Raw genomic sequence first — 26,900 nt, forward strand, 5'->3', positions numbered from 1 at the left:
GGCCTTTGTGTATGGTACCATGTGCACTCAACCAAGAACACCACTACCTGGCCTCAGTATTTGGACTTCCTTTTTAAAGTGCTCCTATTTATTTAATTATTTAATTAATTTGGTAACTAACTCTGTATAGAGACAGAGAAATCTAGAGGGAAGGGGGAGATAGAAACCGAAAGAGACACCACAGCACTGCTTCACCACTCCCCTGCACGTGGGAACTAGAGGCTTGAACTCATGTCTTTGCACACTGTAATGTGTGTGCTTAACCAGGTTCACCACAACTCAAGCCTCAGTATTTAATTTTCATGCTTGAAGTCCCTGTTTCAATTCCCAGCAATGCATGTGCCAAAGTGGTTCTTTGCTTGTCTCTTTACTTTCTCTGCCTATTGTGTAATCAATAAAATAAATCTATTTCAAAAATAGAATTGCTTAGAGGGCCAGAGAGATTGCACAATAGCTATGCAAAAACACTTTCATTCCTGAGGTTCCTAGGTCCCAGCTTAAATCTCCAGCACCACCAGGAGCCAGAGCTGAGCAGTGCTCTGATGTCTTTCTCTGTTTCTTTCCCTCGGTATCTCTCTCTCTCTCTTTCATTGAAATAAAATAATAATAAATTTAAGAGTGCTCATAAAGGGTCAGGTGGTTGAGCACACATGCGACCACGCTAAGGATCCAAGTTCAAGTCCTTGGTCCCTATCTTCAGGGGGAAATCTCTTTTTTATAATTCTTTTTAAACTTTTATTATTATTTATTTATTGAATAGAGACAGAGAGAAATCTAGAGGGGAGGAGGAGATAGTGGAGAGAGAAAAGACACCTGCAGACCTGCTTCATCACTTGTGAAGCTTGCCCCTGCAGGTGAAGGGTGGGGGCTTGAACCGATATCCTTGCACACTGTTTTGTGTATACTTAACCAGGTGTCTATATTCAATAAATACATACATAAATAAAATATTTTTAAAACAGTGCTTATAGAGCAAAAGAACTTAGGAAGTATATAATGGAAGGCAAAGAAAGTCTTAAAATTTCCTTATCAACATTTCTTCCCCCCAGCCCTGGCATTTTTCAACACACAATAATGGATGACTGTTTCAGATAAGCAAAGATGAGTTTGCACCAGAGATGTTCTAGGAGTGATAGCTCATCACAGTTCCTTTCTCAACGAAGCTACATACACCAATAGTGTCTTCAATTTCATATTTCAATTATACCACCAGAGGGCAACAATGGCAAAATAATGCTAAGAATATCTTTGTTCTAACTTTTCTGTGTATACTGTGCTATGAGTTTCTTCCTTTCTTTTCTTTCTTTCTCTCTTTTTTTATGGGGTGCAGAAGGTGGAAGGTCTGGCTTCTGTAATTGCTTCTCTGCTGGACATGGGCATTAGCAGGTCAATCCATATTCCCAGCCTGTTTCTATCTTTCCCTAGTGGGGCAGGGCTCTGGGGAGGTTCCAAAATCTTTAAGAATATAATACTTTTCATTTAACTTTCACTGATTCTGAGTATTTTAGGGGGCAAAAACTATCTGGACATGTTTGGAAGATGAAGGAAGAGGCTGAGGAGATAGACTAGTTAGTGGTTATGCAAAGAGACTCTCGCACCTGAGGCTCTATAGTCCCAGGTTCTGCCCCACTAATGAAAAGATTAAGCTGCGATGGGGAGGGTCAGACAGTGGTGCTCTCCCTAAGTGCACAGTACAAAGTGCAAGGACGCAAGGACCCAGCTGGAGACCTGACTCCATACCTGCAAGGGGGTTGCTTCATAAGTGGTGAAGCAGGTGTATTTCTCTCCCTTTCTTTATCCCGCCATCTCTCTCAAGTTCTCTGTCCTAGTCAAAACACACACACACACACACACACACACACACACACACAAGATTATGCTAGGTAGCAGCAGCAGAGGTATCTTTAAAGATTTTGTTGAGGGGGTTGGGTGGTGGCACACTGGGTTAAGCACACATAGTATGAAGCTCGAGGACCTGTGCAAGGATCCCAGTTTGAGCCCCCAGCTCCCCACCTGTGTGTGGGGGGGTTATTTCACAATCAGTGAAATAGGTCTGCAGATGTCTCTTTCTCTCTCTTTTTTTTTTTTAAGATCTTATTTATTCATGAGAAATTTTAGAGGAGAAAGAACCAGACATCACTTTGGTACATGTGCTTCTGGGGACTGACCTCGGGACTTCATGCCTGAGATTCCAATGCATTCTCCACTATGCCACCTCCTGGACCATTTCTCTCCCTTTCTCTCTCTTGAAAATATTTTATTTATGTATTCATGAAGAATGATAGGAGAAAGAACCAGATATTATTCTGGTACATGTGCTGCCAGGAATTGAATTAGGGACCTCAAACTTGAGTCCTGTGCTTTATCCACTGTGCCACCTCCCAGACTACTCTCTCTTTCTCTATCTACCCTTCCCTCTCAATTTGTCTGTTCTGTCAAGGGGTGGGGGAAGCCACTAGAAGCAGTGGATTTGTAGTGGTGGGACTGAGCCCCAGTGACTGGAGGAAGAAAAAAGATTTTGCTGAGAAAAATATTTGGAAGATGTAGTAGTTTGTAAAGTAACCACAATGACCAATTTAAGGGTATCAACCATTCCCTTCCCCCCCCCCAATTATCTGAACTCAACACATCAAATATAGATGTTTTCTTTAGTTGAACTTCAATTTAAAAAAAAAAACAATTATCAAATTGCCCTTATGAGAGTTCCAAAACAAGAATTGAAAGGAAAACTGAATACTGAAAAGGTAAAATGAGTAACAGGTTCTTACTTTAAGAGTAAGCTATGGGCGAGCTATGGGCTTGGGAGGTGGTGCAGTAGATAGTACTGGACTCTGAAGCATAAGATCTTTTTTTTTTTTTTTTGGTTTTTTAAACATTTTTTTTATATTTATTTTATTTATTCCCTTTTGTTGCCCTTGTTTGTTTTTTTTTATTGTTGTAGTTATTATTGTTGTTGTCGTTGGAAAGGACAGAGAGAAATGGAGAGAGGGAGGGGAAGACAGAGAGGAGAGAAAGACACCTGCAGACTTGCTTCACCGCCTGTGAAGCGACTCCCTTGCAGGTGGGGAGCCGGGGTTCGAACCGGGATCCTTATGCCAGTCCTTGTGCTTTGCGCCACCTGCGCTTAGCCTGCTGCACTACAGCCCGACTCCCATGAAGCATGAGATCTTAAGTTCAATCCCTGTTACCCCAAGGGCCAGTAATGATGTGCTACTCCCCCTATCCCCGCCATTAACAAAATAATGGGGTTGGGTGGCGGTACACTTGGTTAAGTGCACACAGTATTATGTGCAAGGACTCAGGTCTGAGCCGAGCCCTTGCTCATCACCTGCAGGGGAGAAGCTTCACAAGCAGTAAAACAAATACTGCAGGTGTTTCTTCTCTCCCTATCACTTCTTCCCCTCAAAAAAAAATAAAAAAGTAATTTAAATATTTAAAGTGGTCCAGGAGGTGGTGCAGTGGATAAAGCAGTGGACTCTCAAGCCTGAGGTCCTGAGTTCAATCCCCGGCAGTCCATGTACTCTGGTACATGGCATCTGGTTCTTTCTCTCTTCCTATCTCTCATTAATAAATATAATATTTGAAAAAAATTTACAAAGTATTTTAAAAAGAGTTGTATGTCAGTGTATGTGACCAACATTCTGCGCGCCGTGTGTTGAATAAAGATAATTTAAAAAGAGATACCTGCAGACCTGCTTCAACACACACACATGGTTCTTGTTATGGTCTGGTGGCTGCACAATTTCATGACTGTTTCCATTAGCCATTTTCTCTTCTTCCATTCTTTTTGATAGAGGAGAGGGAGAAGGGGGTAAGTAGAAAGAGATACCTGCAGCACTACCCTACTGTACATAACAGCTTCTCTCCTGCAGTGGTGACTGCGAGCTTGAAGCCGGGTCCTAGTGCATGACATGTGCACTGTACCTGGTGTGTCACCACCCAAACACTAAATTCTTTATTTATTTACTTATTTCACAAAAGCACTGCTCAGCTCTGGCTTATGGTGGTGCAGGGGATTGAACCTGAGACTTTGGAGCCTCAGGAATGAGTCTCTTTGAATAACCATTATGCTATCTACCTCCATCCATTATGCTATCTACCTCCTCTTACCTTCTCATTAAATAAGTGTGCTTATATGCTTGAGACTCAAAGGTCTCAGGTTCAATCCCCCTCAGCAAGACCAGAAGTCAGAAATGAGCAATGCTCTGATCTCTCTTCGTCTCCCTCAAAAATAAATACATCTTAAAAAAAAAAAAAGAGGCAGGGAGTGAAAGAGGAAGAAGCAAGAGAATGCAAAACACCACAGCATTGTGTTGCTGCTCACGAAGCATCCCTTGCAAAGGAGCTTCCATGCGGTGGTCAGGGCTTGAACCTGGGTCCTTGCACATGGTAAAGCATGTACTCTACCAATCAAGCTATATGCCAGCAACTGGAAGCTTATATTTTTACCTACTAAGCATGCTGTCATAAGATTCTGCAGATCAAAATATTCCTATTAAGCCAAATACTTCAAAAAATTATCTGATAAATAAAAGTTGTGATATATAAGAATGCAACAAGTTATTTGTACCTGAATGCAGAGAATAAATACTTTATTAACTGATTACAGTTGAAAGTCACAAACAAAAAGGGGGGCATATTAAGGCAGGGCCATATATATAGAAAGATATACATATATTGACAAATTCAAAGGCTGTTACTTCTTTACATTTTAGTAACCTCTGCATTTTTCTTTAACACATTTAGGCAGTGTGCTTCCTTTTCTTCTCAGTTAAACAAACAAATCTTGGTCAACATTATTCATTCATATTTTGATGACAATTTTCAGGATCATGGATTGAGACAATGACTAATGTTATATGACAGCTTCCTTAACATGTGTCCTGGCATGTTTACGTTAGTGTGGAAAATCTGACGCTGATCATCTTCTCTGTGTTGGCAAAACTAACACATAATTTTAAAAAATGATTTTAATTGTCATAAATAAAATAAGCTTCAACATCCAAATTCAGTCAAATGCCCAAAGCGTATTGTTTTCTGCCCTTCCTTAAACCCTCCTAAGTCTTAAATAGTTTTTAGAATATGATCACTCAGCTTTATTTCACATCTCTAAATTGAGTTTTTCAAAATCCAAAATTACGTCTTTATGCAAAGTGGCAATGCAAACAGAAACCCTACATACAGAGTGTAGAATACGTTTTCTTCTTTATAGCTCCCTTTTATAAAAAATGGGTAACCAAAACAAACAAAAAAATGTTTAGTCCATCCAAAAAAGCACTCAAGCTCCCTAATTCCGTTTTTGAAGGAAATGGCAGAGGCAAGTTTACATTATCCCAGAAAACTGAAGAGATAGCTTTATTTGGTATCTTCAAGAAGCTTCTCCTTCCGTAGGAGATGTAGGTGTTGTAGAAGAAACTGCAACTGGTTTTCGTGAAATCCTGTCTAGTTCTGCATGGACGTCTGCTATGACGGGCTTCGGGCCTACATTGAAGGAAAAGGAGCAAGACTGAGACAAAGAGCTTTTCCACTAATATTTCTTCATTTAAAATTGTCAACAGTAGGGTCTGGGTGGTGGCACACTTGGTTGACTGCACGTTACAATATTCAAAGACCAGGGTTCGAGCCCCTGGCCCCCACCTGCAGGGGGAAAGCTTTGCAAGTGGTGAAGCAGTGCTGCAATTGTCTCTCTGTCTCTCCCCTTTTCTATCTCCCACTTTGTTGATTTTTATATCCAATAAAGATAATAAAAATATTTTTAAAAAACTGTCAAGTTTCATTAACTTTATGGAATACACTATGTTACATAAACATCCTTAACTTATTTAAATTATTTTAAGTGATCCCCTTATTTTAAACCATTACCAAGCAGAAGTAAAACTAGCATGTATTATTTATATATTACATATTTTATATAATTTTTAGGAAGGCATACCGCCAGGAGAAAATAGAGAAAACAGTAAGATATTATTTTTTATTGATGCCAGGAGTATCACTGGGGCTGGGTGCTGGCATTACAAACATATTACTGCTGCTGGTGTCCATTTTTCTTTCTTTCTTTTTTTTAGTTTTTAATTTATTTGACAGGATATAGAGACATTAAGAGGGAGACAGAGAGGAAGAGACACACCTGCAGCAGATCTGCTTCACTGCTCATGAAGAGTCCCCTCTGCAGGTGGGGTGTGGGGACTTGAACCCTGGCATATATGGCATGTCAACAAAATGGAATTTTAATCAACAATAAAAAGAAATGAAGTGGGAGGTTGGGCGGCAGTGTAGCAGGTTAAGCACACGTGGTGTGAAGTGCAAGGACCAGCATAAGGATCCCAGTTCGAGCCCCTGGCTCCCCACCTGTAGGGGAGGTCTGCAGGTATCTCTTTTTCTCTCCCCCTGTCTTCCCCTCCTCTCTCAACTACAACAATAAAAATGGGCAACAAAAGGGAAAATAAATATATATTTAAAAAATCTTTAAAAAATGAAGTATTAATATATGCCACAATATAAGTAAACCTTGAAAACAATATATTAAGAAGGTATATATCATAACATGATTCCATTCAAAACAAATCCTGGGACAAGGGACAGGAGAAACTGCATAATGGTTATGCAAAGACCCTCATGCCAGAGGCTCTGAGGTCTCAGGTTCAGTACCCCACACTACCATAAGCCAGAGCTGAGCAGCGCTCTGGTGGAAAAACATAATTTCGGAACAGGCACATCCATAGAGAAGAAACAAGTGGTTGCCTGCAACTGAAGGAGTTAAGTATGGACAGGCTCAAGATTTCCTTGTAGAGGAAGATGAAGTTTTATAAAATACAAAAGCCTCAGGTTTACCTGACTTTTTGGCTGATGGTGGTAAACCACTGCTTCCCCCTCCAGCCCCACCTCCAGGGCTTCCACCTCCAACACCTGGACCACCTGGAGAGCCAGTCTTTTTACTTAGCAAGCTATTGAAGAAATTTGCCAGGACACCTTCACTTGTAGCTCCAGCTGTAAAAACACAAAGCAAAAACTTTCACTCAAAGCATTAGGTTTTTCTATATATCATTATTATAGAAATTAAAGTCTAATATGACCTCTGGAAGTTGTCTAACTTCGCTAATTTACTCATATATGAAACAAATTATGAGATTCTTTAGGAGTTGAAGATAATTATTAATATTTACTTGCAATACTATAAAAAGTTATGTAGTCCTATATGAAAATCAGAATTTCCAGGAGATAAACGGGCAAAGAGTAGTAGTAAATAATACAAGGTAGAGAATGCAAATAGAAAGTAATAGAGGAGGGGGCCAGGCAGTGGTGCACCTGGTTAAGCACGCTCACATTACAGTGCACAAGGACCCAGGTTCAAGCCACTGGTCCCCACCTGCAGGAGGAAAGCTTCATGAATGGTGAGGCTAGGCTGCAGGTATCTCTGTCTCTCTCCCTCTCTATCTCCTCCTTCCTTTTCAATTTCTATCTCTTATCCAATAATAAGTACTTTTATAAAATTTTTTAAAAATAGGGGAATAAAAGCTCTTATGAGTTAGTATTCAAAGAATTTTGATTTATGGTAAAATGGCAACATCCAATGATGACACTAAAAGTGAAGAATCCATTTGAAAAATATTGTGAAAAGGCTCAAAAATGCACAGATTTTGATCTACTAAAATCATTTATTGAGATGACGCCTATGGAAGTAACCATTATGCATACATTTATTTTTTTGGTTTTTTTAAAAAGATTTATTTTTATGAATGAGAGAGCATCAGAAACCAGAGCACTACTCCAATCTATTTGGTGACTGAGAAAGAATGCAAGGCCAGGGGTCGGGCGGTAGCACAGCGGGTTAAGCGCAGGTGGCACAAAGCGCAAGGACCAGCATAGGGGATCCAGGTTCGAGCCCCCCGGCTCCCCACCTGCAGGGGAGATGCTTCACAGGTGGTGAAGCAGGTCTGTGGGTGTCTGTCTTTCTCTCCCCCCCGTCTTCCCCTCTTTTCTCCATTTCTCTGTCCTATCCAACAACGAACGACATCAACAATAACAATAATAACCACAATGAGACTACAACAAGGGCAACAAAAGGGGAAAAAAAGGGCCTCCAGGAGCAGTGGGTTCATGGTGTAGGCACTGAGCCCCAGCAATAACCCTGGGGGGGGCAAAATAATAATAACAATAATAATAAAAAAACCAGAATGCAAGACCTTCTGTGTACAAGGTTTGTGCTTGAGCCACTGCGTTACCACCCCACCTGCAAGAAATTCACACTTGATTTTCACATTACAGGTTGTTTTTAGTTAACAGAAATAAAAAATTCTTATCAGATGGGGAGGTGGCTTAATGGGTAGAGTACAGGACTTAGATGTGTGAAGCCCTAGTTTCACCCTCAGCATCACAATTGCCTGAGCAGTGCTCTGGTCTCTCTCACAAAATAAACAAATTTTGTGGATTTCTTCAATGACCTAGCATTGGAGAAGGATTAACACAAGCTTTCATGAGCTTACATGAAATGTATTAACCGTACTGTAAATGGTTTCACAAGATGATTAACTACAACATAAACATCTAATGCCAAGTATGGTGAAGGTGGAATTCTAGGTAGATTTCTTTCTACTGTAAGATGTATTGTGCTGCTTTGTCCATGAAAGAGAGAAAGATGTACCTTTCATGTTTGGATCAATCTTTTTTGATCCTGCAGGAATGGGAGATACACTGGCCACATTGGAGGACACAGATCTGTTTGGTGTTCGAGGTGAGCCTCCTGGGACTCTTGGCGAGGCATCCTATGTAAAATCAGGAAAACCAAAATTATTAAAACCTGAAACTTCTAACTTCATAAAACTTATTGGTACAAAAAGACAATTACTTCCCAACAGTACTCTAATTGTTCTACTGATACATTATTCATTCTTACTTTTCAATTTATTGTGAATAGAGACAGAGAAAAATTGAGAGAGAAGGAGGAGAATGGGGGACCAGGTGCTTGAACCTGGGTCCTTTTACATAGTCATGGGTGTGCTCAACTGGGTACGTCACCACCCAGCCCCTCTACTGGTACTTCTTATACTGCAAGTCATTGACAAAAATATTTAACAACCATTTCTTCATTATTAGAATATATGAGAGGCCCCTCCTACTTTAGAATACTTATTTTTTTCCCCTTCAGTGGGAATAAATGAATAAGTAAAGTGTGGCTATGAGTACAAGACTGGGACTCAAGTATGGGTGCCAGCGTGGACTTACATATACTATTATACATATAATCTGGTAAATTTATCTATGCAAAATGTATAATCTCGGGCAAACCACAATATCCACTGAAGCCTCCATTTCCCCATCTGTTTCATAGGGCTGATATGGGGATTTATAAAATAACACATATTCAATGGTGCAGTACAGATGCAGAAGATAGCTCAACCAATACACACATACTTTACCATACTCTTAAGACCCAGGCTTGTGCCCTCAGACATCACATCAGAGCAGTATGCATAAGGGACTCTCCTCTTCATGAGGAGAGTTGTGGTATCTCTTCTCTTTCTATCTCTCTCCATCTACCTCTTCCCATCTATCTGAAAAAGGGGGAGGAAAGGGGACAGGGAGACACGCAGGAGTGGGGGGGCGGGAGGTGGAAGAGGAGAAGAAGAAAAAACAAAAAGTCCACCAGGGTGGCTGGGTGGTGGTGCACCTAGTAGAGCTCACGTTACAACCAAAAGGACCCGGATTCAATCATTATGCTATCTACTCCTGCCTGAGGGTAAAGTCTATCTTTTAAAGGCTCACAAATTTCCGAAGAATTCTGAATTCAAGATTTTATAAGAGTAAATCCCTATGATGATATATATAATTAAGAGTAAGACAATAGATCCCAGTAATTTTGTCAAAATCTGTAATACTAACCACAGGCCTTCCAGCTGCAGTTGGTGGTTGCTTAGCCAAAAGGGTCTAAAGAAGCACAAAAGAATTCTGTTAGACATTCACAGCATGTATTAATTATGTTTTTATCTATTTATCATTTTTTACCAGAGCACTGCTCAGCTCTGGTTTATGGTGACGCTAGGACCTCAGAGCCTCAGTCATGAAAGTCATTTGCGCAACCATCATGCTACTTCCCCAGCCCCTATTGCTGTGCTCTTAAAGAAGATACATGCAAGTCCGCTTCTGATGCAATTTCATACCTGTAGCTTCATAAGAAATACTTGATCATCTTCTGTCACAATTTCCTTCTCATGCACAAACTGAAATGATCAATGAATAAATGCTGAAGTCATCAACAATTTATTCTCTAGATTAGACAAATCTTTTTTCTTTTAAATTCAAGAATATGGACAACACCTATTTATACTAGCAAGCTACTCTACCCAAGTCTGAAAGGGATGAGTAATCACAACCTGCAATAACAGAAATGTTCTCTCTCTGTACTATCTAATGTGGCAGTTACTATCACCTGTGTTAACTGAGCACCTGAAATATGGCCACCATGACTGAGGAACTGAATTTTTTTTAAAAAAGATTTTATTTATTTATAGTGAGAAAGATAGGAGACAGGGAGAGAAAGAACCAAACATCACTCTGGTACATGTGCTGCCAGGGATTGAACTCAGGACCTTATGCTTGAGAATCAAGTGCCTTACCCACTGTGCCTACCTCCCAATTTCTGCCCTAGAATATATTTACTCCCCCCCTGCCTTAACAGAGACTTTCCATAATTTCTTCAAACAGCCCCCTACTTTCTCCCTACCTGCCTTATTTTCACAGCACTTATCACCCTCCAGAGATGGCATATGTATTAATTTACTTCTGCATCACTTCCTATTTAGCACTTAACTGCCTAAACTGAGTGGGTGCTCAATTGGTATTTGTGGAATGAGTAAAAGATAACAAAATGTTGTTGCTAAAATAGGAAAATTGTTACTTCTTTTATTTGTTCTTTTTAAAATTGAAATAAATGTTAACTCACTTCCCAAGTTCATTACTAATCCACTATGGGACACTGAACCTCACAGGTTCTCGCTTGCTATCCCATGACCAGATTTGGGTTGTTTGCAAATTTTGCAGGTCGCAACATACTGTCCAGACTGTGCTTATATGTTTCTTTGTGTCTTTCTACAAGTACTTGTTGGGTGTGCCCATGAGTGCATGTGCATGCCTGTGTGTACCACTACAACTGATTTCTCGTCTGACATTACTTTTCTTATTTCTAACTACCCACAATGGGTTGCATTGGATCGACCTTCTCGTGGTGCATCCCGTGAGTACCCATTCATTGGGGAAACTGACGATCCTTCCTAGCTGACTGAATCCACATGGATCCCAGTCACTTTCAAAGCCAGCAACAAGCAGCTCCTGACAGCTTTGCTGTTGACTGGCTACGGAAGAAGGGCAAACGCTAGAAGAAGAACTACCCACAATGTTCAGTGTAAATGCTTGGTTTCTTAAATAAGAACAATTTATGTTAAATCAAAATTAAGTTTCCTGAAACATGTTCCAATTTAAAGTTAGTAAGTAGCACTATACGCACTCATTTCTATAAAACTGCATAAACATCTACAATATCTAAATACAGAGCATCATCTAATGCTTAACATGAAATAAAAACATGAAAGAAGGGTACCTTCTGGAACCTGATTTAATAGTCATAAGAAGGACATGTAACAGTCAAGACTAAAATTGAATATAGGAAACTGGAACCTCCTGGATAGTGGAAGGCTAGTGGAGAAGATTAATGCCTGTGGAGAAGATCCAAGATCTGCCTCAATAAGTGGAAGCTAGTAAAGTCAGTCTAGCAATGCATTCTTGGTTTTCAGCTGAGTTCTAGATTTGATAGATGCTGTGAATTTCTCCAACTTTTTTTTTTTTTAAATCAAAGCATTGTTCCGCTCTAGTTTATGGTGGTGCTGGGGACTGAACCTGGGACTTAAGAGCCTCAGGCATGAAAAGTCTTTTGCATACCTACTCTGCTATCTTCCCAGTCCTCAAACTATTTAAGATTCATACATTAATTCATGCCAATGTATGATTTCCATTAGAGGATAGAATCTGCACTAATATTTACTAATGTAAATATACCAGAGGCTAATGATTGAATAGTCATTTTATATTTGGTAATACCTTAATTTTGAATTGTACATTAGAAACATTAAAATGTTACTCAGAAACCCCTCTGATAGGAAATGATGCCATTACCTGTCTCCCTACAATCTTAACTTTACGGATATCCTCCTCAGTTTAGAAGTATAAATATTGAGACTACATATCAAAACTTGTTACCTTTCGAACAGGAGGTTTAGTGATTATGTCTTCAAAATTATCTTCTGCTTTTAATGTTTGAAAATTTTCATGTAATATTCCTATTTTCTTATCATTGTCCCACCCTGCTGGACTGGAAAGAAACACAAATGATAAATTCTTAAGCACTTACATAATAATTCTTGCAAAGAATCCATAATCACATTATAGTTTTGGGGGGAGGACGGCAATTACTGCCACCCAATTTCATGCAGATAACGTTCTTTCTGCTGCCAGGGTTATCACTGGGGCTCTGTAATTTCACCATTCTATAATTTTATCACTTCCTAGTTGACATCTTTTTTAAAAGAATGAGAGTAGGGGAGAGAGAGAGAGAAGTGGATAGGAGAAGAAAACAACACTGCTCTACTACTCTTTTTTATTTTATTTATTTATTCCCTTTTGTTGCCCTTGTTGTTTTATTGTTGTAGTTATTATTGTTGTTGTCGTTGTTGGATAGGACAGAGAGAAATGGAGAGAGGAGGGGAAGACAGAGAGGAGGAGAGAAAGATAGACACCTGCAGACCTGCTTTACCGCCTGTGAAGCGACTCCCCTGCAGGTACTCTTAAAGCTTCTCAATGCATGCACTCCTCAGTGGCCAGGAGTTCAAACTCAACTGTGCGAACATGGTAAAGTATGCACTTTACCAGATGAACTCTCTTTCTGCTCTTTCAGATAATTTTTAAAAAGCATATCTAAAATTATACACAGGAACTTTTAAAAAATTTATTTGATATATTATTGGATAAAGACAGAGAGATTGAGAGTGGGGAAAGAGATAGGGGAGAGACAGAGAGACACCTGCAGCTCTACATCACCACTCATGAAGCTTTCCCTCTGCAAGTGGGGACCAGAGGCTTGAACCCGGTCCTTGCACACTATAGTGTGTCCACTTAACCAGGTGCGCCACCACCTGGCCCCAACGGGAACCTTTATGTGGTAAACTAATCACAATTAAAGGGTAGACAGACTGATACATGTGCTCCCTGTATAGCTCTAGCAGCGAAGTCAGAAAGAACTCAGGCCAGCTATAAATCTAACAGATAATGAAAACCAGATCAAAGCACCTTACAACTTAAGAAATTTAGAACCAGACTCTTTTAAAATTATTCATTTAATTATTTTATTTTGCTTAGTAAGAGAGGCGTAGATGGAAAGATACAGAGAGAGATCAGAGCACTGCTCAGCTCTGGCTTATGGTGGTGCAGGGGACTGAACCTGGGGCCTTAAAGCCTCAGGCTTGAAAGTCTTTTTGCATAACCATTATGCTATCTCCCAGTCCTATTTATTTATTTATAAGAGAAACAGGGAATTAGTATCACTCTGGCATATGCAATGTTGGGGACCTTATGCCTGTGAGCCCAATGCTTTATCAACTGCATTACTTCCCAGGTTGCTAGAAACAAATTCTTACTCATCATGGAATGATGGGTTGGTTCTACCTCAAAACTAAAAATGATGATATATTTAAGAGTATACTTACATAAATACTGCATCTTTCTCCACAACAACTGCAGGAATCTTATATGGAAATCCATATAGTTTTTGAACGATGTACTTATATACCAAATCTATATTTTTATTTTCTTTTACTGAAGTGTAAATAAGTGCGGCACCATCTGAATAATATCATCATTAAAGAAATTTTGGACAAATTTCTTGAACAGGTACTATAAAACATATGCATTTACATGCATCTTCTTTCCAAAAGTAATTTGGAAGGCATATTATATGTAAATTAAGAATTTCAAAAATATTAAATGCTTATACAGGCTAAATGCATATAAAACAATCTTCATATAGTTGATTTCACTTAGGACAGCAAATCTCATTAAGAAAGGTAAATTTAAGGGTGTCAGGCGGTAGCACAGTGGGTTAAGCACATGTGGTGTGAAGCGCAAGAATTGGCTTAAGGATCCGGGTTCAAGCCCCCGGCTCCCCACCAGCAGGGGAGTCACTTCACAGGTGGTGAAGCAGGTCTGCAGGTCTTTCTCTCCCCCCCCTTCTCCTCCTCTTTCCATTTCTCTCTGTCCTATCCAACAACGATGACATTAATAACAATAATAACTACAACAATAATAAACAAGGGCAACAAAAGGGAAAAAAAAAAATTTTAAAAGGTAAATTTAATACTAACAATTCTACTTCTTGTTTTTAAAGCACACAAAAACACACTTTTTGATTTACAATCTCCCTAAACTTCATGAAGGAGGGGTATTATTTAATAACAACTATTTTGTTTAAATTTTCAACAAAAATAGCTTGTACTGTCTCTTGCAGTTTTCATCAGGAAGCTTTTAAGAATAACCAAAGCAAAAAAAAAAAAAAAAAACACGACTAAAATTTAAAGCAACAATCTTACATAAGGATGTGTTAGTTAAAGCAAATCCTAACTTTTGACGCAAGAAATGTGATGGATCAAAAGATCCAAAAAAGATCAAAAAAGATCAAGAGAGGCATATGGAAAAAAGGACAATGTTGGCCCGACGCATAGTGTAGTCACACAGTGGCTAGTGGTTATCAGACATTCTTTTTTTTTTTTTCCAGATTATTTTATGACCACTGTTAAGGAGTGTTGTCTAGTACATGTCACTGTGTCCTTAGAGGTGGTGACTTTGGTCAAGAAGAAATGCTGGGAATCATGTAATTCCTGAATTGAGACAGATGATCTTTTCTAAAATTTATTTATTTATTTTTAATTGTCATCAAGGCCATTACTAGGGCTCAGTGCCTGCATGATGAATCCACCTCTCTGAGTGGCCTCATCCCCCCTTTATTTGCATAGGATGGAGAAAAAGTGAGAGGAGAAACAAAGGAGAGAAAGATACCTGCAGCAAACAGGTCACACTAAATTGAAATACTGTCTTACATTTTTATTCTTTAAAAAATCAACTGAGGAGTCGGGCAGTAGTGCAGAGGGTTAAGCACAGGTGGTGCAAAGCGCAAAGACCGTTGAGAGGATCCTGGTTTGAGCCCCCGGCTCCCCACCTGCAGGGGAGTCGCTTCACAGGTGGTGAGGAAGGTGTGCAGGTGTTTCTCTTTCTCTCCCCCTTTGTCTTCCCCTCCTCTCTCCATTTCTCTCTGTCCTATCCAACAATGACGACATCAATAACTACAACAATAAAACAAGGGCAACAAAAGGAAATAAATAAAGATTAAAAAAAATGTCTTTAGAAAAAAAAAATCAACTGGTTCCACAATAGGTCTACAAGTAAAGGTCTGTGGACAGGTTGCTTTCTGATTACATTTTCTAGTACAGCATTAAATAAGTGCTTACAGAGGCTGTTCTCAAATGTTCTACTTTTTATAAGGATAACCAAAAAAAGTGTTTTGTTTTTTCTTAGTGATTTAATAGTGATTAACAAGATTCTAAGATAACAGGGGTACAATTCCAGTTCCCTCCACCAGAGTTCCATGTCTCATCTCCCATATCCTCCACTGGAAGCTTCCCTATTATTTATCCCCCTGGAAGTATGGACCAAAATTCTTTAAGAGATACTGTTTAGTACTATAAGTGACCAGAATTAAGTGCTGAATTTTTTTTATCTAGTTATGATTGCTGCATTTATTACATCTGACAACTACTTTATCGTTCCATGTGTTTTTAGTTTATAACAGAAATAACTCAGACTTATAAACAACTCTTATCACTTTCTTTGAAGAAGAAAAAAAAAGTAGAGATCTCTAGCCTTACCACAGACTGTCCCTTATCAGTAAATTTCAGATGGGCACAGTCAGATTTTTGCATTATACTACTTATGGAGATGGTCACATACTAAACATATTAAACAAGAACACACAAATCTAAACACTGATATTCCCTCACTGCTCAGACACCCCCAAGTACTACTTTATTTTTTAAAATTTGTTATTATCTTTATTTGATAGAGGCAAACAGATACAGAGAGGGAAGGGGAGATAGGAAGAGAGACAGATAGACACCTGCAGACCAGCTTCATCACTTGTGAAGCTTTACCCCTGCAGGTGGAGACTGGGGACCTGAATCTGAGTCTTTGCACACTGCAATATGTGCATTCAACCCGGTGTGCCACCATCCAGTCCCCTTTTTTATTAGTGATTTAATAATCATTTATAAAACTGTAAGATGATATAATTCCACAGTTACCACTACCACAGTTCTGTGTCCCATTCCCTCCATTGGAAACTGTAGCAGTTTTCCCAAGGTCACTGATATAGGCTGATTCTGTTACTATCTATATCTACAAATTATATATATTCTTTAAAAAAAAATTTATTTATTCCCTTTTGTTGCCCTTGTTCTATTGTTGCAGTTATTGTTGTTACTGATGTTGTTGTTGTTGGATAGGACAAAGAAATGGAGAGAGGAGGGAAAGACAGAGAGGGGAAGAGAAAGATCGACACCTGCAGACCTGCTTCACTGCTTGTGAAGTGACTCCCCTGAAGGTGGGGAGCCAGGAGCTCGAACCGGGATCCTTACGCCAGTCCTCGTGCTTTGCGCCACCTGTGCTTAACCTGCTGCGCTACCGCCCAACTCCCTATATATATTCTTTCCCTTTCATTTTTTAGTGGTCCTGTAGTACTAATTTTTAATTAGAATTATCCCCAGCCGCCAAGCTGCAGATGCTACCATGACACCAACATGAATTCCCACAGATGACCACACCAATATGTCCTGAATCCCACTTCTCCAGAGCCCTGACCCACTATGGAAAAATAGAAGCAGGCTGGGGGTATGGATCAACCTGTCAACATCCATATACAGTGGAGAAGCAATTAGAGAAGCCAGACCTTCCACCTTCTGCACCCCAGAACAGTCCTGGGTCCATGGTCCCAGAGGGATAAAGAATAGGGAAGGTTCCAATGGAGGGGGTAGGACATGGGATTCTGGTGGTGGGAAGTGTATGGAGTTGTACCACTCCTATCTCACAATCTTGTCAATCATTATTAAATTACTAATAAAATAACTTTAAGAAAAAGCCAGACTTTTGCCCAGAAGTCTAATAACTCTAAAAATGGTTGGTTGGTGGTATAGCCATAATTCTGTAAATTGTAAAAAAAAAAAAGAATTTTCCCAATACCAACTCATTTGAAATTTTTTTCTTTTAAAGATGTTATTTATGGGAGGGGGTAGATAGCATAATGGTTATGCAGAGACTCTCATGCCTGAGGCTCCGAAGTCCCAGGTGCAGTGCTCTGGTGTTTCTCTCTTTCTGCATCTCTCTCAAAATTAAATAAAATATTTTTTAAAAAATACTTTATTTATTCATGAAAAGTGATAGGAGAGAACCAGATATCACTGGTACATGTGCTGCCAGGGACTGAACTCAAAATCTCATGCTTGAGAGTCCAACACTTTATCCACTGCGCCACCTCCCAGTCCATATCTCATTTGGATTTTCCACATAAGACTGGTAATTATTATTAAGCATAGCAAATCAAAGCTAAACATTTAATACTTGCCTTTACATCACAGAATACCCAGATATAAATGATTTGGTAGGAAAAAGTGTTTATGATATTCCTAAAGCTCATCAATTTAATTTCTACATATTAAAAGAATCAAATGGTCACTTTGGCAGAGATAGAACTTGAAACCTCATTCAAGTTTGGTGCTCCACCCACTGTGAGCCCCCTCAATAATCTTAGGAACAAATTCTTAAAATGGAGCATCAATTAGATTAAAAGGATACACTGTAAACAAAATTTCCGGATATGTGACTGAATGAAATCAAAGTGTTCATCTCTGTAGTCATGTTCTTTCTCCAATACACTAATTGCATCACACTGTTGGGTTAAATTTAAAACAATAATACAAGATTAATACTAAGCAAAAATAAGACAATTTAAATGGTTAAATTTTGGGTGGAAGAATACTATAACATTACCACTGACTAAATAGTAGAATCTAGAATATCGATTACTATAAACTATCTAGAGATAGCTGAAGCCTTAATACATCTAGAATTTTAGTTGAAGCCTTAAGACAATGAATATCTTTATTTATTTAAAAAACAAATCACTGCCTTCTATGTTCTATTGCACTCTAGCCACTGTGCCAACATTCAATAAAGTTCATTTTACTTAACACTTGTAAAGATTTATTTTGAGACCAGAGTCATGCATTCAAAGAATTCACTCTACACAATGAGTCACCTTTTCAAAGCTATCTTTTCAAAAATTATTTTTAATTATTTTAATCAATTTAATGGACTAGTATGTCTTTTACATTAAATGCATAATTTTTTTTTTTTTGTATCAGCTCTGGCTTATAGTGGTACAGAGGACTGAACCTGGGACTTTGGAATCCTTGGAATCTCAGGCATGACCATCTGTTTGCATAACCATTATGCTATCTACCCCTGCCTAAAAAGATTTTTCTTACCTGTAACTATTTCTACCAGATTCTATAATGAACTCTAATTGAGACTGAAAAAGTAAAATGTAGTCACAAATAAGAAATGATAGTTTTTAATATTTTAAACTACTATTTCTACTTATAAAAATTATCTAGAAAAATTCCTATGTCAACTTTAAAAGGAACCTGGAAAACAAGTCATTCATATCAACAGCAAAATCTCTAGGAAGCAAACTAACCTTTGTGCAAACTACTAGTACTGGAATGCCCAAGTTATGTGTAAGTGTATCTGCACCCAGAGGTAAAACCACACTGTCGTCTTTGTCTTCCTGTGTATTTCTTCTCTGAGGAGAAGCTGGGAAATCTTCCCCTGGTTCTACGTATTCTTGGAAGTCTCTAATCACTGAAAGTCAAAGTAAGTAATTTAAGACATAATTTTTTAAAATTGCTTTATTTCAGGAGGCAGTTCTGTATTTCATGAACACTTAACCACAGTTATACTTTGCCATTTACAATAGAAAAAACAAAAAAATGGTTTGAAAAATTTCAGGACCTACATTAATTGAAGGGGGCAGAATGGGTTCAGCAAAGGTCTGGTTCAGTCTGAAAATCACTTTGGATAAATGACAATTTAGCTTTGCCTACCTAATTTTCTGTCTACTGTTGTTTGCCTTCTGTAATTCACAAAGAGCATAGAAAGTATAAATGTATGTGTGTTGGGAGTATGAAATTTTTTTTTTAGTGATTTAATAATGAATTTCCTTATTCTAAAAACTTTTGTTAGCACCCCTTCCCCACTATCTAGGTATAATATATATAAATACAGTTAACTGTAAACTTGTTTGATCTGACCTAAAATAGACTTCATTGCTCCTTTCAAATGAAAACCCCAATTTTCATCTGCTATATTCTTACCTTTAGGTTCCTGATTATTAAACAATTTGCTTTTCTTTATATGTTAATGTTTTTTTAGCCACCAAGTTGCAATAATAACAACAACAATAATAATAATCTTGTAACATTCATTCTGTAACCCTTGTAAGAATTAATGGGATATTCCCCAAACTGATGACATTTAGAACTAAGAAGTGTCAAAACCTTCACCTAAATAAAATTAACTTGTATCATATATCAAGAGCCTTAGCAATGTTCATTCTGACTTGGGAATTATTCTTCCAGAAATTCTCAAGGAAACAATCAATGGTACACACACAGGGGTTTCCATATGGGGCTGATTTTCATGTATAAATGCAAAACAATTTTGGAAGCAAATTATTCACAACACAGAACTGAATTACTAAAAGGAATATCATACAAAATATAAAATTTAATAACATTGAAAAAAACAAGAAAAAAATCAAAGTCTGATTACAGCTTAGAAATCAAAAGAACTGGACAGTATTTTAAAATATATTTTCATTTTCTAAAGATAAAGACTCTATGTCAATTACAAAGTTACCCTTTGGAATGTGACTCATTTGGAGGAAAACTGTCCTAAACTTAAGATGGGATTAAGTAAAAGGGAATCCTGAACTGTTGAACATAATTCTTCCAGAATATAAGGGTGGTTTTTGTAACTGTTACCCTTCAGATCAGAAACTAAAATCAAACAGTGGTCCTCAAGTTTAGCATGCAGCTAGGTTTCTGATTTAATAGTCTGGGTTGGGTCCCAAGAAATGTGTATTTCTGGCAAGCTCCTGGTCAGACTTATACTATTGGTATAAGAACCTGGAACCACACACTGACAACCACTATTCTAGCAGAATTTAGTAAAGAAAAAACAACTTATAGACAGTGGCCAACAGGAAAAGAAAAATACAAATTTAAAGCAATCTGACATCTTTTGCAATGATTTAGAATAGTCTCTTAAATTTTTACTATTTCCTTATATATGTAAATGCCAGTAAGTTGTCTATTTCCCTCTAAAAGTTATTAACAGCTAGAAATGGAAAAAAAAAAAAAAAGCAGCATTGTATCTTTTTTTTTTTTTTTGCCTCCAGGGTTATCACTGGGACTCAGTGCCACCACTACAAATTCATTGCTCCTGGTAGCCATTCTTTTCATTTTCTTAGGTAGGACAGAGAAAAATTGAGAGGGGAGGGGGGACAGAGAGGAAGAGAAAAATACAGATACCTGCAGACCTGCTTCCCCACTTGTGAAGCATCCCCCCTGCAGATAGTGAACTATGTGCACTTAACTTGGTATACCACCACCTAGCCCCCCCATCTTTATATTTTGTTAAGCAATATATAATAACACTGGCAAATAGTGATCTCTCAGTGAAATTAAGAACTGTGGCAACTGGCTTACAATCTGTTAGAAGTGACCCCTATCATTTTTATAATCTCCAATTTTCATGTAATAGTGGAACAAATCCATGTATTATGTAAATTACAAAGCCCACTTAACAACTTGAAGTTTATGTTGTTAATATCTTTTTGAACATATTTCCTTTTGATGGGGTTGATATGATTGCTATACTTATCAAAAAAATGTAGGTGCTGAAAATGAGCAGCTGAAAAGATTAAAAATTTTTTTTTTATCCTGAAAAACTACTTTCTGAAAGGAACACATATGGACTTTTTGGCAAAGGAGAAAAGGCACTTTCTACTAAAGAATCTACCATGTTTAAACTGGAAACATTTAAAGCTACGTTAAAGCCTTAACATATCAGTTAACTTGTTCAAAAAATAGTACTCACAGCAAAAAACTTTAAAGATTATAATGTTAATAGTTAAAGTATTTTTCACCTGAAATTTACAGTAATATTTCTAGGAAACTCACACTTTTGTTCCATTTCTTTCATTTCTTCAGGAGGAATTTTCAATTTATCAATATGTTCTCTAATAACACCTGCCCATTTCTGTAAAGAATCCAAAGCAGTCCAAGGCTTTGACATATCAACAATGAGCATAACTAGAGTGTCCTTCAATGAAATGGCATCCAGTGAAAATTTAAGGAGGCCTTTATGATACAGGTCTCCATCTAGAATCCATATATTACATCTTGTTTGATCTAAAACAGACAAGAAAGGGTTACCAAGGCAACAAGATAGTCATTTTATCATCTGACTAACAAAATTACTTGGTGTCTTATGGTATCTCCACAGGAGATGTCTCCTGGCTTTGACAATGTTCAACTATTTAGGTCATATCTACCAATTTAGTAAAAGAAAATCTAGTGAATATTCCAGAAAATTATTTTTAGCTACTCACAAAGGATATCAACACCCTCTACTTCATGTTTCTCAATCCCAAACCACAGACTGAATATCATGCTTTTTATTCTTAGCATTAGTAGAGCCATGTTTATTCAAAATATTACATATAAAAATGAGAAGAAAGTGATATTCAGAAGAAAAAAAAAGCTGATCAGATGAGAAAAGCTGGGAAGTTGGTCATTATTTTTAACCCAAAACATGAGATGGTAAAAAGAAAAGTCAGCAGAACAATCATAAAATACAATTATCAGATATCAGGCTTAGGAAAACAACAACAAAACTAGTATAGTGATGGGCTCTTTGGAATAAAACTAAAACAGGACTACTAACTATCTACAAAACAGAGACCCCCCCCAACTCTTCATATGAACTTTTCCAGTCTTTAGGTTCATGATTAGTCAACAAATTTTTAAATTTATTTACTTGTTATTGCATAGAGACAGAGAGAAATTGAGAGAGACGGGGGAGATAGAGAGGAAGAGAGACAGAGAGACTCCTGCAGACCTGCTTCACTGCCTGTGAAGCGACTCCCTTGCAGGTGGGGTGCCGGGGGCTTGAACCGGAATCCTAGCCAGTCCTTGTGCTTTGTCTGCACCGCACAACTGTCTGACTCCTGATTAGTCAACAATTTTTTTTGCTCTATATGTTAACTCTTTTTTTCAGCCACCAGGTTCCAGATGCTAGCATGATGCCAACCAGACTTCCCTGGACAGACAATCCCACCAATGTGTCCTGGAGGTCCAATTCCCCAGAAATCCGCCCCACTAGGGAAAGAGAGACAGGCTGGGAGTATGGATGGACTTATCAACGCCCATGTTCAGTGAGGAAGCAATTACAGAAGCCAGACCTTCCACCTTCTGTACCCCATAATGACCCTGGGTCCATACTCTCAGAGGGATAAAGAATAGGAAAACTATCTGGGGAGGGGATGGGATCCGGAGTTCTGGTGGTGGGAATTGTGTGGAGTTGTACCCCTCTTGTCCTATGGTTTTTGTCAGTGTTTCCTTTTTATAAATAAAAATTAACATAACAATTTACTGACTAGCATGACCTACTGTAGGTACATTTAACAAAGACTTAAATGAGCAGCAGCGTACTTCAAGAAACTCATAACTAAGTGACACTCACCATCTCTGTCTTCATCATGAACATTTAAGTACAAATATTCTAATCCTCTGCCTTTCTTATACTCCTCAATTCCCTGAAGTTTTCTTATTAAGCTTGTTTTCCCAGCTCCATCTTCACCTGTAAAAATAAATAAATATTTAAAATTATAATACACATTATTTAAAGACATTTTTCTCATGCTAAGTAATAACCCAGCTGAAACTAACCTTGACCAAAACGGTAAACTGATGATGGCTAACTCAGTTTATTATATATGAAGATGCAAACTTAACCTCTAACATTCTATTTCCCATGACTATTCCTCTCAAATCTTATTCTATCCTATTACAAATGGTTTCCTCTATGGTTACTTTTCAGGAAGATTGGCTATTATGTTATCCCATATTAAATCAACAAGGAACAGAAGACTGCTGGCTTTCAGCTTGAAAGTAATGACTCTTAGGGTCTGGGTGGTAGCACAGTGGGTTAAGCGCAAAGTGCAAAGACTGGCTTAAGGATCCAAGTTCGAGCCCCTGGCTCCCCACCTGAAGGGGGGCGGCTTCACAAGTGATAGCAGGTCTGTAGGTGTCTATCTTTCTCCTCCCGTCTTCCCTTCCTCTCCCCATTTCTCACTGTCCTGTCCAACAATGACAACATCAATAACAACAACAACTACAACAACAATAGAAAAAAAAAAGGGGAGTCGGGCGGTAGAGCAGTGGGTTAAGCGCAAGTGGTGCAAAGCACAAGGACCGGTATAAGGATCCCGGTTCGAGGCCCCGGCTCCCCACCTGCAGGGGAGGCGCTTCACAGGCAGTGAAGCAGGTCTGCAGGTGTCTCTCTTTCTCTCCACCTGTCTTCCCCTCCTCTCTCCATTTTTCTCTGTCCTATCCAACAACAACGACATCAATAACAACAACAATAACTACAGCAATAAGACAACAAGGGCAACAAAAGGGACTAAATAAATATTAAAAAAGAAAGAAAGAAAGTAAAGACTCTTAATTAGACCTGTGTGGATCATGTGCCCATTCACATGTTACTCATGGAAAACAGACAGTACACCCAAACTGCCCAGCATAGGGAATTGTGACTGTAGCTGCAACAAACTTGGAAGTCATAAGAAATATGTGCTAGAGAGAGGGGTAGGTGTTGGGAATAGAATGGTGGGAAAGGACAGTGTAATGGGAACAGAAATTAGAATAAAAACAAAACACAGACATAAACATTAATAGCAAGAAATAATAGAACTTAAACTTGGCACAACTTGTTTTGGAAAGCTTAATATGAGGCCACTTGATGTTTTGGTGAAAAAAATTTAATTATGTGAGCTTCTTTCATGTACTTTGTACTATGTGCACCACTGCCTGGCTGGCTGGCTGGCTGGCTTCCTTCCTTCCTTCCTTCCTTCCTTCCTTCCTTCCTTCCTCTTTCTCTCTTTACCAGAGCACTACTCAGCTCTGGCTTACACAACATCTCTACACAACATCTCTACCACTCCTGCCAGTCTTTATTCTTTCCTTTAATCTTTTCCTTAATGTATTTTTATTTATTAGATAGATAGGAAACAGCAAAATTGAGAGAAGAGGGGCAGATAGGGAGGGAAAGAGACAGAGAGATACCTGCAACCCTGCTTCAACACTCATGAAGCTTCCCCCTTGCAGGTGGGGATCAGGGGCTTGAACCCATGCCCTTATGCTCTGTAATGTGAGCACTTAACCAGGTGCACCACCACCTGGCCCCCTCCTTTAATCTTTCCTTTCTCACAGAGAGAAATAGAGAGGGAGAAAGATACCTGCAGCACCCCTCATCAAGTTTCCCCCCTACAGGTAGGGGCCGGGGGCTTGATCCTGGATCCTTGTGCATGGTAATTTGTGTGCTCTCCCTGACATGTCATAGCATAGCCCCAAGAACTTATTCTAAATTGGTTTTCATCTTCATGCTACGCTTTTGGGAAAGTATGCTATGTCTTGGATTTTCTGAGTAACCATTTTTATATCTGAATGCTGCTACAAAGTTGTAGTACCCACCTCTGCACTATTATATATACATACCTTTTTGTGCCAAATTGAGGTCAAATGATACGGGTTGAACACAGAAGAAAACAGGCACGTAGCCATGCCAAACCCAAAAGAAAGCATCCCAGAGCAGAGAATATTTTATTCCAGTCTACTGGGCAGACTGGTTCTTTTTATGAGCCATCTCCCAACATTTATCATTAAGGGCTAGAAAAACATTCACTTGGCTAGTGTGCTGGATTGCACTACAAATAGCCCAGGTTTACGCCAGGCCCCCACTGCACGGAAGGAAACTTTGGTGCTCTGTGCTCTAACTCTGTCTCTATCTAAAATCATAATAAAATAAAATAAATCTTTAAAAAGTTATAATTAAATGAGTGGTTTTTTTTCAGTACTATTTTTTTCAGAGGCCCATCAAAATAAGAGTCTAGACTTTTAGTAGTATTTATGACATGATCCCCATAATCACACTTTACATAGAAATAAAAGCAAAGCTACAACACATAAATACTTCTTTCTGTTTACAGCTAGGCATTAACACTGGCATTTAATTTCACTAAAATATCACTTGTTATATTACTAATTTGAATTATATTCATTCTGAATCTTTTACACATTTAATATTTAACTGTTTTGGATTTGAATTTGCTCAAGAACTATAAATGAAAAGAAGTTAAATTTATATCTAGTCATTTCAGCAGGCCTAAATTTTATTTATTTTATTTTTTAATGATTTTGTTTATTTATTAATTAGAAAGATAGAAGGAGAGAGAGAAAGAACCAGACATGACTCTGGTACATGTACTGCCAGGGATTGAACTTGGGACCTCATGTTTGAGAGTCCAGTGCTTTACCCACAGGCACCACCTTATGGACCATAGGCCTGAATTTTAGATATAATAAATTTAAAATAGGAGGCTGGTGGTTCTACACCTAGTTGAATGTACAAATTATGTGCAAGGACCCTGGTTCAAGCCCCCCAGTTCCCAAATGAAGGAAGGGAGATTTACAAGTGAAGGAGTGCTACAGGTGTCTTTTTTTTTTTTAATTTCTTTATTGGGGAATTAATGTTTTACATTCAATAGTAAATACAATAGTTTGTACATGCATAACATCTCCCAGTTTTCCACATAACAATACAACCCCCACTAGGTCCTCTGTCATCCTTTTTGAACCTGTATTCTCCCCCCACCTACCCCAGAGTCTTTTACCTTGGTGCAATAGGCCAATTCCAGTTCAGGTTCTAATTGTGTTTTCTCTTCTGATCTGCTACAGGTGTCTCTATTTTTCTCCCTCTCTATCTCTTCTACTCCTTTCAATTTCTCTCTGCCCTATCACAATGCAATCACTGAACCCCAGCAACAAAACGGGGGGGGGGATATCAATTTAATCACCATATGAAGAGATCTATGAAAACTTGCTTTCAAAGAGAACCTGAACAGGCAGAGTGGAAGATTTCAGAGCAGAAATCTGTATGTTCTGTATGATACTGTAATGGCAGATTCAAGTTGTTATACACTTACCAAAGTCTAACCCATAACACCTAGAGTGAACCTTCCTGTAAACTATGGACTTTGGGTTATGCGTCACTATAGGTCTGTCCAGTATAATAAGTGTACTACCAATCTGTGGGATGCCAATTATGGAGGACATTTATATATGTGTGGAAAAGGGATTATCAGAAACTCTATACTTTCAACTAAATTTTGTTATGAACCTGAAACTGCTCTAAGAAATATTCTTTATTAATAGAGCCTATTTTATAACTAGAAAGAAAACTACCGAGATTTCTGTTTTGCCGGGCTATTTTGCTAAAAGGAGTTCTCAAGTGAAACTGACATGAATGGATAACAACACATAACAGAAACAATGTTTAGTGGTCAATTTTTCTATAACAAGTTTAAGCCAACACAAGTAAGAATTTTCTAGGGTATGAGCCAAGGAGATAGC

General features: G+C 38.3%; 1 protein-coding gene across 1 annotated transcript; it reads right to left on the minus strand.

Moving 5' to 3' along the window:
- Nucleotides 1-4,575: 4,575 nt before the first annotated feature.
- DYNC1LI1 (dynein cytoplasmic 1 light intermediate chain 1) lies at nucleotides 4,576-23,137 on the minus strand. Its single transcript, XM_060180491.1, has 11 exons — nucleotides 22,954-23,137; nucleotides 21,390-21,620; nucleotides 18,845-19,008; nucleotides 17,941-18,034; nucleotides 13,752-13,887; nucleotides 12,250-12,361; nucleotides 10,158-10,217; nucleotides 9,880-9,924; nucleotides 8,642-8,762; nucleotides 6,832-6,987; nucleotides 4,576-5,481 (listed from the first exon to the last, which is right to left on the minus strand). Exons 1-11 carry the CDS (start codon nucleotides 23,129-23,131, stop codon nucleotides 5,369-5,371), a joined length of 1,410 nt encoding a protein of 469 aa, XP_060036474.1. The 5' UTR covers nucleotides 23,132-23,137; the 3' UTR covers nucleotides 4,576-5,368.
- Between the last annotated feature and the right edge of the window lie 3,763 nt (nucleotides 23,138-26,900).

This window comes from Erinaceus europaeus, chromosome 21 (genome assembly GCF_950295315.1).
Source record: "Erinaceus europaeus chromosome 21, mEriEur2.1, whole genome shotgun sequence".
Classification (NCBI taxonomy): Eukaryota; Metazoa; Chordata; class Mammalia; order Eulipotyphla; family Erinaceidae; genus Erinaceus; species Erinaceus europaeus.